The sequence below is a fragment of the Xenopus tropicalis genome, chromosome 2 (assembly GCF_000004195.4).
Source record: "Xenopus tropicalis strain Nigerian chromosome 2, UCB_Xtro_10.0, whole genome shotgun sequence".
Classification (NCBI taxonomy): domain Eukaryota; kingdom Metazoa; phylum Chordata; class Amphibia; order Anura; family Pipidae; genus Xenopus; species Xenopus tropicalis.
Window position 1 is genome coordinate 11,695,921 of NC_030678.2, and position 12,724 is coordinate 11,708,644.

Genomic DNA, 12,724 nt, shown 5'->3' on the forward strand with positions numbered 1-12,724 from the left:
CGGCGAGTCGTCCGATATCAGCAGCTTCCTGCAATATCGGTTGACTCGCCGACTTGCCATACACGCACCGAATATCATACGTAAAGAGGTTTTGTACGATAGTATCGGTGCGTGTATGGCCAGCTTAAATCTCATAATTCAAAGGCAGACGATAAGGGCACATTACTCGATTGAGATCTCTGCTACAATGTGGTGCTTTACCTTGGTCCATGGAAACAATTAGCTGGAATATACAAGACTGGGAGTATATGTTAATCTATTTACTGCTATTTTATATGTTTATTCTGGAACATTCGCCGCTGGCATTTTCAGACTAATTCTCCTCTGGCTGGAAGCAGATGCCAGGCCATGGAAGGGAACTAATTGCTCGGTGAAACCCTCTGTTTCTACAACTGCCGCATATTTGCCTTCACTGTTTAAAATATCATTAGTATCTGAGCTTTCTGAGACTGTGGCAATTAGGGGCCTGGCTCTGCAAACGACTTGCACTATATGGTACTTTAAATTGCAGAATTTATACATTGCATAGTATGTTTCCATCCCAGAGATATGTGTAAGGGGTTTTTTTTGCAGGGTCTACTCCATAATAAGCAAGAGAAGGAGAAAGCCAGTATTAAACAATAACTGATTACATCCAGGCATCTAACAATCCTGTTTAGATCATGCACCCAGGCAGGGATCAACGGCTCTATAAATGAAGGCATGTTGCCCTGGATACTGGAAGATGACGGGGAACTTTAGTCAGAGCCCACCACTTGGCCCAAACTGAACTGGCGCTCAGGGTGCTTCTCTCATCCCCAACACTAAATGCCAGACGAGAGCTATGGGCGTAAGATACATCTGCACCAACGGCAAATTAGCAGATGTCTGCTTTGAAACAGAAGTAAATAAAAACGGCTTGCTATGGGTTTGCATTGTTTATTACATTATGCATATGATTTGTTGCTGACGAAATGCCCACTTATATTAGTTACATAGGGTTGAAAATAGACCATCAAGTTCAACCCTTCCAAGTAAACCCAGCACCCACACCCTATACTTACCTATCTATACATTCCCATACATAAACTATATATACAACCACTAATACTTACTGTAGGTATTAGTATCACAATAGCCTTGGGTACTCTGCTTGTTCAAGAACTCTAATCTAATCTAAATGGGTGACCTCTGGTGCATTGATTGATTTTATGGGAAAAAAGAACCCCCCCATCTGTCTATAATCCCCTCTAATGTACTTGTACAGAGTTATCATGTCCCCTTCACCTCTTTCCCAGAGAAAACAACCCCAACCCTGACAGTCTAACCTCATAGCTTAACCCTTCCATTCCCTTTACCAGTTTAGTTGCAGTCTCTGCACTCTCTCCAGCTCATTAATATCCTTCTTAAGGACTGGAGCCCAAAACTGCCCCCATACTCAAGGTGAGGCCTTACCAGAGACCTATAAAGCGGCAAAATTATGTTTCATCCCTTGAGTCAATGCCCTTTTTTATACAAGACAGCACTTTATTTGCTTTAGTAGCCACAGAATGACACTGCCTGGAATTAGACAACTTGTTATCAACAAGTTTCAAATGCTTTCATTTCATAAGCTTGTTGTTATGCAGTATCCGCCCCTAACACATCAGTCTTATCAGTTCTATAAAGCCGGCCATACATGTTCAGATTTTTGTCTTTTTCCGACGAATGTTCAGATATCTATCATACATTTAAATACAATGATCTAAAACTAACATTCAGCCTGAAAGTGTAGGATAAAGTTCTTTAAAATAACTACAGGTATGGGACCCGTTATCCAGAATGCACGGGACCAAGGGTATTCCGGATAAGGGGTCTTTCTGTAATTTGGATCTTTATACCTTAAAGGAGAACTAAACCCTAAAATAGAAAATCATTAGAAATGCTGTATTTTATATACTGAACATAAACATTAGGAACTTACTGCACAAGCCCAGAGGTTGAGAAGCCTAATTAAAATAATGATTTATGCTTTCAAAGTTGTCCACAGGGGGCTGCCATCTTGTTACTTTGTTAAACCATCTTCTATAAGATCTGGCTCCTGCACATGCTCAGTTTGCTCTGGGCTGCTGTTGGGAGGCAGAGCTTAGGGAACGTAGTAAATTATCAAAACAACAGCACAAAGCCAGTGGCCCCATAAATATGCAAAATAATCCCCCAATGAGAATCCCAGCTGATGTGAGTAAATCCGGCTCCCTGTTCTCTGTTCCTGCAATTGGAGTTGGGAGCAATAAGCACAGTTTCCCAGCACTGAACAAGTCTGTCCCTTTATCCCCATGTCTGATTCCTGTGCCATATAATGAAGGGAAAATGATGTAATTATCTCTATATGTAAGATAATATCAAAATGGCTGATATAGTGCTGGGAACCTAATTAGCATTCTCATTGGTCAATGCTTTTGTGTATATATTTTTTTTCCTTCAACCTCCATAGAGAACTAGGTGGAACCTACAAATGATCCCATTGGCACAGAGACACAGGTGCATCATGGGTATGGGTACATATAAACTAGGGCTGCCCTATTATACACATTGTATTACAGGATATCAATACAAACAAGCTTTAGCTTAGTATTTATATGTAACTTGTTTACAGACTCCCAAATATTATCATATCTCCATCCCCCAAAATATCAGCTCAGAAGATAATTGGGGCTTTTCTAACAAAAACACATTCTGAATTCTATCCTTCTACAAATGACTTTCTCTTATACTCACATTACACTGACCAAAGCAAAGGGCAGCTGAGCAGACTGGGGGTTCCATACACAGCCTGTTTATAATAGTGAGAGCCCAAACTCTGAACTGAGTGTCAGTCACTTTGCATATGCAAATCAGCATGCCTGGGAAGGAACATAGTGTTTGTGCAGAGGTTCCCCTGTACTTATCATGTTGTTCTGCCTATACACCTACTGGCACAGTTTGGCCTCTCCCCGTGTGTAATACACTAACCCCCGTGCAACTGCTTCATAAACACTTTGAGAGAAGTTATTTGTCTGTTGTGAGGTTGTATATAAAAAAAAAAAAAAAGCAGCAAGCCCCAGTGCTAAAGCTAATAACACTCTGTACCTTAGCCATGGGGGGGAGTGTAAGGGGCATATACAGTCACTGTATTACATACAGTAAAACCTTTACAGTGGGAAAGTTTATTCCCAGAGGGGCTGTTTGTAACAGCAAAGTGACTGAACCATTTTTCACAGCTTCTGCCTCTGTTTCCAACCTTTGTAACTTATATTTGTTACACAGCTCAGTATCTGGAATCATTACAAGGGGGAAAGAGAAGCCGCACTAAGGATTCATCTAAAGTCTCGCCCCAAGCTCAAAAGGCCTTTAGTTTTTAAGAGAGCAGCCAGACAGGACTGTGATTGGTTGGCTAGTATGCATGTTTAATAGTGACCAGACCAAGCTGGCAGGGGAAAGAAAAATATTGTGAGTTGATCCCTAAGCTCAGGTCAGTGACATCAGCCAAGAGCAAACTGAGCATGTGCAGTAGTTGGGCAGGGAAAAAGATGGAGAGCTACTGTGGGCATCTTCAGGGGCATGGATCTTTATTTCTATAGAGCTTTGGTGACTTTGGGATGATACAAGGGCCCAAAAAACATAGCTAAACATTTCTAGCCATATTCTTTTTTAGGCTTTAGTTGTCCTTTAAGTTTACTAAAAAATCAATAAAACATTAATTAAACCCAATAGGATTGTTCTGCATCCAATAAGGGGTAATTATATCTTAGTTGGGATCAAGTACAGGTACTGTTTTATTATTACAGAGAAAAGGGAATCATTTAACCATGAAATAAACCCAATAGGGCTGTTCTGCCCCAATAAGGGGTAATTATATCTTAGTTGGGATCAAGTACAGGTACTGTTTTATTATTACAGAGAAAAGGGAATCATTTAACCATTAAATAAACCCAATAGGGCTGGTCTGCCCCCAATAAGGGGTAATTATATCTTAGTTGGGATCAAGTACAGGTACTGTTTTATTATTACAGAGAAAAGGGAATCATTTAACCATGAAATAAACCCAATAGGGCTGTTCTGCCCCCAATAAGGGGTAATTATATCTTAGTTGGGATCAAATACAGGTAATGTTTTATTTTTACGGAGCAAAGGGAAATCAATGTTAAAAAATTGAATTATTTGATTAAAATGGAGTCTATGGGAGATGGCCTTCCTGTAATTCGGATCTTTCTGTATAATGGTTTTCCGGATATGGGATCCCATACCTGTGCCATAACTCAACACAATTTTTCTTTCTACGTGATCAAATACAATTTAGTGTTGATTGCTCAGCATTACTGGGCAGAGGCCCCCATATATGAAGTCATGGAAAACCAATTAACCCCAACTGTTGGGGACTACGGCCAACCCCAGACACTCTAAGCAATAAAGCCACAGGAAAGGTAGGATCCCATTTCATACACATTGTTGCTGTTTTTCTTTTTCGTAATACCCCTCTGTGGCTCCCACACTGCTGAATATATTGTTTAACAGTTAAAGGTTTTACAATTTACATGAGAAATAACACAACAAAAAAGTTAAGCGTAACCTAACTATATAACCTAATATGCAGATTCTACACTTTCCACACCGAATGAATGAAAGTGATTTCCCGGTTGTCAAGCAATAGTAGGGTCATTGTAAGCACACAACTGCGCAACTAAAGGCACCGCACACAGTTCAAGTAGCTGCTATATGTGAAGTGTTGAAGCCTCGTTTAGCTGCAGCGGCCATGACAGTGGAAAGTGAGCAGATGAAGAGCTGATGACCAGCTCCCCCAGCTGAGCTGTTATGAGATAGCTTCCTTGTGTTTGAGTTGCAAAATGAATCTAACACAACCTTTTCTTATTCATTTTATTCCCATAAGTCAGACCTATGATGTTACATTTGTACAACTAAACATTAGGCAGATAACTGGGCTTTTCCTATGACATTGCCAGATACACTAATGAGGACCTGTAATGTCCAAGTACCTGTTCTTAATGAATATGAACTATGCAACTTTATTTTTACAAAATACAAAAGATTATATACTGTATAATCATACCCTACCTCCCCTTCAGAATGTCCCAGGTGCGGCACACAACAAGCTTCCTTTATTCATATGGTTTGGGAATGTTCAGTTTTGTCATCATACTGGAATGAAGTCTTTGACACCATAGATATAGCCCTAGGAATACAGCTCTCTAGATCCCCTCGGGTCTCTCTATTTGGTATAGGTATACAAGAAATATTTACACGATACCAAAGTACCTTTATTAATGAAGCATTATTCTTAGCAAAGAAGCTTATTACTAGAAAATGGAAGCAGACCACACCCCCTAGTTCTGCCCAATGGGTTATAGAAGTCAAGTGCCTATCCAAACTGGAAAACCTCATTTACTATAAAAGGGGCAGCCCAAAGAAATATCATAAGATATGGGATAAATGGCTAGACTGGGCTACTTGAGCCCCGACCCCATTGGAATACATAGGGTTAAGTCAGCTCGGACTCAAATGTGTCATATTATAATATAATATGTTATGCTATGTCATGTAAATTTCTGTACCTACTAATGTGTAACTAACGATACAACATCCTTATTCAAGAACTGTACATATTGTTATTGTAAAGCTATACTCAATAAACGCCTGAATTAAAAAAAAATCATACCCTACACTTATGACAACTGTGCTTTACTATGAAATGCCAACATTTAAAAAATTACAGGTGGTTTGTGTCATGTCCAAACACAAATTGTAGAATATGATAGCGAAGCATGAAATGCGCACTCTCGTAAAGGGGAACCAAACCAAAAATTTGTTAAAGAGCCCCACACAACACAGAAAAACCCTACTGCTGTAATCTGTTTCTTCAAAAAGTAGGAATAAATGCCATTTTATATGCTGAAATCCAGCTGAAAAACAGTTCTACTTTTTCTGCATCATTTGAAATCCTGGCAGGGGAGGAGGGACTAAAACATTGATGTTACAAATTGTAACAACTTCCCCACAGCTTACAGGCAGCATGCAGGAACCCACAATGCATTGCACTGGGTTGTTCCCTTCCTTACTGACATCACGGGTGCAGCAGGGGATTGTGGGATTGGGAGGAGGCAGGCTGAAGGCAGGCGACTAGTGTTACATTTTATTTGAGTCACAAAGTAGTCAGCCCGATCAGCAGGGGAATGGGGCGGGGCTTAGGGAACAGGAGGCGGGGCTTAGGAAACTGTTCCAAACTATATTATTACATTAAACATCATGAAAAGGCTGCAGATTTTTTAAATGATGTATATTGCAAAGTTTCAATTCAAAATTTCAAAACTGTTTGTCCGTATTTCAGCTTCTCAAACCTGGACAAAACTGGAGCACAGTAGCTCTAACATCTGCCCAATCCCCTCCTGCCACATCACCATCCTACCCACTGACACTGTTATAACCCTTCCCTGAAATGCCATCGACCCTCCCTGCCCCTATGATGTCACTGCCCAGATTCTCCCAATCGGAAGGTGGCAACTCTAGGCCAATGGGATGGTGACTTGGTCAAGATAAATGATATCTGCCATTTTATGCTCACTTTAAAGGAGTGCTTCACCTTCAGGTTAACTTTTAGTATGTTATAGAATACCCTATTCTTAGCAACTTTTCAACTAATAGTTACATAGTTACATAGGGTTGAAAAAAGACCTGTGTCCATCAAGTTCAACCCATCCAAGTAAACCCAGCACACCTAACCCACACCTACCAATCTATACACTCACATACATAAACTATAAATACAACCACTAGTACTAACTGTAGATATTAGTATCACAATAGCCTTGGATATTCTGATTGATCAAGAACTCATCCAGGCCCCTCTTAAAGGCATTAACAGAATCTGCCATTACCACATCACTAGGAAGGGCATTCCCCAACCTCACTGCCCTCACCGTGAGGAACCCCCTACGCTGCTTCAAATGGAAACTCCTTTCCTCTAATCTAAAGGGGTGACCTCTGGTGCGTTGATTGTTTTTATGGGAAAAAAGAACATCCCCCAACTGCCTATAATCCCCTCTAATGTACTTGTACAGAGTAATCATGTCCCCTCGCAAGCGCCTCTTTTCCAGAGAAAACAACCCCAACCTCGACAGTCTAACCTCATAGTTTAACCCTTCCATCCCCTTAACCAGTTTAGTTGCAGTCTCTGCACTCTCTCCAGCTCATTAATATCCTTCTTAAGGACTGGAGCCCAAAACTGCACTGCATACTCAAGGTGAGGCCTTACCAGGGACCTATAAAGGGGCAAAATTATGTTCTCATCCCTTGAGTCAATGCCCTTTTTTATACAAGACAGCACTTTATTTGCTTTAGTAGCCACAGAATGACACTGCCTGGAATTAGACAACTTGTTATCAACAAAAACCCCCAGATCCTTCTCCATTAAGGATCCCCCAACACACTACCATTCAGTAGATAGTTTGCGTTTATATTATTTCTACCAAAGTGCATAACTTTGCACTTATCAACATTGAACCTCATTTTCCAGTTTGCTGCCCAGTTATCTAATTTTGTCAAATCTCTCTGCAAAGCGGCAGCATCCTGCATGGAACTTATAGTTTTGCACAATTTAGTGTCATCAGCAAAAATAGAAACAATACTGTCTATGCCCCCCTCCAGGTCATTAATAAACAAGTTAAACAGCAAAGGCCCAAGGACTGACCCCTGCGGTACTCCACTAACCACACTGGTCCAATTAGAAAATGTTCCATTTACAACCACTCTTTGTACTCTATCCTTCAGCCAGTTCTCTATCCAATTACAAATATTATGTTCTAGGCCAATATTCCTTAATTTGATCATTAACCTTCTGTGAGGTACTGTATCAAACGCTTTAGCAAAGTCCAAGTAGATGACATCAACTGCCATTCCAGCATCAAGGTTCCTACTCACCTCCTCATAAAAGGCAACTAAATTAGTCTGGCAAGATCTGTTACGCATAAAACCATGCTGGCACAAACTAATAGTATTGTGAACTGCAATGTATTCAAGTACCCTATCCCTTATTACCCCTTCCAAAAGTTTTCCTACTACTGATGTCAGACTAACAGGCCTATAGTTTTCAGGCTGAGAACGGGATCCCTTTTTAAATAACGGCACCACATTAGCAATCCGCCAGTCTCTCGGCACCATGCCAGACCTCAATGAATCCTGAAAAATTAAGTGAAGAGGTTTGGCAATCACAGCGCTCAGCTCATTTAATACCCTGGGATGAATCCCATCCGGCCCTGGACCTTTGTTTACCTTTACATGTTCAAGTCTCTTTTGAATTTCCTCCCGAGTGACCCACGCGTCAGTAGCTAAATTACTAGAACTGGGCATATTACAAGGGAAGCCTTCATTATCTGGCTCCTCAGATGTATAGACAGATGAAAAATAAGAGTTCAAAATTTCAGCTTTTTCCCCGTTTTCATCAACCAACGTACCCCCCCGTGATAATAAAGTTCCCACCCCTTCTTGCTTCATTTTTTTACTATTCACATAATTAAAAAATAATTTTGGATTCTTTTTACTCCTAGCTGCAATATCCATCTCTAGTTTAGCTGCCTGATAGCTTTTTTACATGCTTTATTTGCTTCCTTGTACCTGATGAAAGTTTCTGCTGTCCCAGCTAACTTGAATGCCCTAAAAGCACGTTTTTTCTTACCAACCTCGACAATAACACTTTTATTCAGCCATAAAGGTTTTGCTTTGCGATGCCTCTCCTTGCTTACAAGGGGAATATACTGTTGTGTATACCTACAAAGCAATGTTTTAAAGATGTTCCATTTTCCTTCTGTGTCTAACCCCATGAAAAGCCTTTCCCAGTTGACACATTGCAGAGATGCCCTTATACTGGCAAAGTCTGCACGTCTAAAATTTAGTGTTTTAGTTACTCCCTTATAGCGCTGTCTCTGCAGCATTATCTCAAAGGAGACCATGTTGTGATCACTGTTCCCCAAATTTTTTATTTTGTATAGTTTTTTTTAATGATTTGCCTCCTTCTGACTCTTTCCAGCTTTCAAACGGGGGTCACTGAAAGCTAAATAATGAAAAAAGCACAAATAAGAAAAAAGTAAGATCAAACTTGCAAACTGTAGCATTCTCTACATCAGGGATCCCCAACCTTTTATACCCGTGAGCCACATTCAACTGTAAAAAGACTTGGGGAGCAACACAAGCATAAAACATGTTCCTGGGGTGCCAAATAAGGTCTGTTATTGGCTATTTGATAGACCCTATATGGACTGGCAGCCTACATAAAGTTCTGTTTGGCAGTACATCTGGTTTTTATGCAACCAAAACTTGCCTCCAAGTCATGAATTCAAAAATAAACACCTGCTTTGAGGCCACTGGGAGCAACATCCAAGGGGTTGGAGAGCAACATGTTGCTCACGAGCCACTGGTTGGGGACCACTGCTCTACATCATACTAAAAGTTATTGTAAAGGTGAACAACCCCTTTAAAGGAAAACTATACCCCCAAACAATGTAGGTCTCTATAAAAATATATTGCAGAGACAGCTCATATGTAAAACCCTGCTTCATCTAAATAAACCATTTTACTAAAAATATACTTTTTTAGCAGTATGTGCCATTGGGTAATCCTAAATAGGAAACTGCCATTTTATGTACTAAGGGCCGCCCCCTGGGATCATAGGAGTCACAGTGCACACAAACAAGCCAAGGCACACATACATGCTAGGCCCCATCAGCCAATGAATGGGCAGAGTTCTGCCTTTTACTCCCACACTACTTCCTGTTACAGTTAGAGCTGCATCACTTCCTGTCAGCTGATCTCTGAGGGAGCACACAGCCCATCACTAAATGGCGGCTCAAGGGAAAGGATGTAAAAGGGCAATATTTACTGATATATATATTCCAGTTTGGGGAGATTCTTTAATAGGTCACTTAAAGGAGATGTAAATGTTAAAAAAACAAATCATATATTTAGCCTTAGACTACTATTCTCTACACTTTACACTACCTTAATTTTTAAAATAAGACTACCTTAATCCACTGTGTCCAGCACTTCCCCCTGGTGCTTTGCAGTCACATGTGCCATGTTTGAAAGTCTTCAGAGAGAGCAGAAGCCCCCACCCTCCTGGAAAAAAAAAAGCCTGCTCATGCACAGGCTGGCTCCTGCTGCCTCCAGGCATGCCCAGAAGGGACTCTCCCCTGCCGACAAGTTGTCGGTGCAGTGAGAGACCTGAACAGGAAGTGGGGGCGGAGCTTCACTCTGAACAAGGAAGGAGTGGAATAGAGCAGAATGTAACTCAGCAACCAGGTAAGAAAGAACAGAGGGACAAAGGCAGGCAATCTGGGAAGCTGTTTAGAGTTATTTTATTAATAGAAAAAAAAAAGGTGAACTTATTCTTTAATATGATATAAACCATCTGTTGGTTACGTATTCATTCTGCTTTGAACACGGGGGAGGGCAACAGCAGTGTATATAAATGTAAATGGATGGTAAAACAAATACTCTCACTGTCAGTAGTTCATCAAATGCTACAAAGCTGGCATTGCAAGCCTTTACAAATATATGTTTATCTACAGGAAAAATAAACCCTTTAACAAGTAGGCTTTATCCTCTATTTGTCGTATAATGGGACAGTGCTCTAGGGTGTGTGTAAATATACTCTCTACATATTTGCACTGATACAGCCGAGTGGCAGCCGCCATCTTACCCTCCTCTGCACGAGTATAGGAAGGAGCTCAAAGGCGGCAGGGACCAAAGGCTGTGTGTGTGCAATAAGCTATTCCTATAAACACTGGATATATATTATATATTTTTTATATTATGAAAACATGAAATATTCAGTTTGCTCCTCCATCATACATGATTGCATCCGTTACTTACCTGTAGTACGTAGAAGACGATGCTGATGACCCACTTGATTTTTGATAGTTGTGCCGTCCTGCTTTTTACTGTAAACGAAAAGCAGATTAAGTAAATATATAAATTCAGTCATTATTTTTATTACAAATTTCCTAAATCAGTTTATAAAAATAATATGCGGTATACACTTTTTTTCCTCTTTAAAATACGAGATAAGTAACGAACCCCTTGTTTATAGGCCAAGGGACGGGCTACTTTACTACGTCCCACAGCAGCACTATGCAATGTATAATTCCCCCCGAGCAAACAAGCGTTGGTAGGACCCACCCGAGGAGCCCAGAACATATGAGAAAGTCGGCAATGGGCTACAGATACATGCTGTTTGTAATAACCTATAAGGCTACTAATATTTTACTGTTGTTAGTAGGGATGAACCCCCGAACCTACCCCGACGCAGCGCACGGCGAAAATATCTTTCCCCCTAGCATCTAAAGGTCCCCATACACGAGACGATTTCACTCGTTGTGCGACAAACGATTATATCGACAAACGATCGTATGGCGATCGGGTTTCCATACGATATTCCATCCACGGGCAACGATAATTTGCAAAAGATTTCATCGTATCATTATCGTAAAATACGTACGATCATACATCTACGTACGATCCAATGTCGTGGCGGAAGCGGTATTTATTTATTTATGTTCTTTGACTTCCGCTGCTGGCAATCGTGACATGCGCAGAGAACAATCGTTCGAAGACAAATGTCTGATACTCACACCAACTGGCAGATTTTATCGTTAAACGACTAAAATTTTTAAACCTGGCCGATCGATTTTGGGGACGATAATGTCGGGTTGATTAGTGGGCCGATGATCATTCGCACACCATCAACTATACGATAACTTAACGATAGTATCGGATCGTTCGGGAATCGGTCGTTTGACAGTAAAAAAATCGGACCGTGTATGGGGGCCTTAACTCTTCTGAATGCTAATTAGCATATGCTAATGTATGCTAATTACAATTCGGATTCAATTCACCCGGGAACGTGGATTTTGCCAAAACCCGAGTACTTAAAAAAAAAGGCTGGATTCAATCCCAAAACGAATCCAGGATTCGGTGCATCCCTAATTGTTAGTTGACCTTGAAACAGGATTGGACTGGAGTGCCAGAGGCCCAGCAGAAAACCAAAGACCACTAGCCCATTCTCCAAACTCCTGACCTCATATGTAATTAGGGATGGGGTTTGGGATTCCAGCCTTTTTTTTGATGGATTCGGTTTCGGCCGAATCCACGGCCCAGGCCGAACCGAATCCGAATTAGCATATGCTAATTAGCACCCGGAAAAGGGTTAAAACTTAGGGGAAATTTTTTTTGGCTGCGCGCGGCAACATTTAACCCTTCCCTGATTTGGATTTTGTTCGGGATTCGGCAGAATCCATCAGGGTGGGTTCGGCACAACCCAAAAAAAGTGGGTTCGGTGCATCCCTATATGTAATAAAAGGCAACAAATAAGATGTTTGCTTTTAAACAGGTGACTAGTTAATTCTACCCCCTGATTGGTTTCTATGGGTTACTGCTCCTGGGCAAGCCTTGTGCCTTTTATCCATTAGTCTCTTGCCTTTACATATGATCATCTATCTTTCATTCTACTTCCCCTCTTTGTTGTGATTTAGCAAATGAGGAATGGCCATGGGCTAGCCGTACAAGACAAGTCAACAAGACAAGTCAGCAGGAGGGCCAACCAGAAGTGGTCTGATGGACTAGTCCAATATTGTTGGTTAGGGGGAGAAAAAGAAAAAAAAATAATAGCTCTTGTAGATTGTAAGCTCTTTGGGGCTCCCAAATCGGTTATTGATTGCTTTAT

General features: G+C 40.9%; 1 protein-coding gene across 1 annotated transcript in view; it reads right to left on the reverse strand.

The window, feature by feature from the left end:
- get1 (guided entry of tail-anchored proteins factor 1) overlaps positions 1–12,724 on the reverse strand; it is a 50,608-nt gene that overhangs the window by 11,164 nt on the left and 26,720 nt on the right. The window contains 1 exon segment of the mRNA NM_001006891.1: positions 10,876–10,943. Coding sequence (NP_001006892.1) covers positions 10,876–10,943 — 68 coding nt within the window.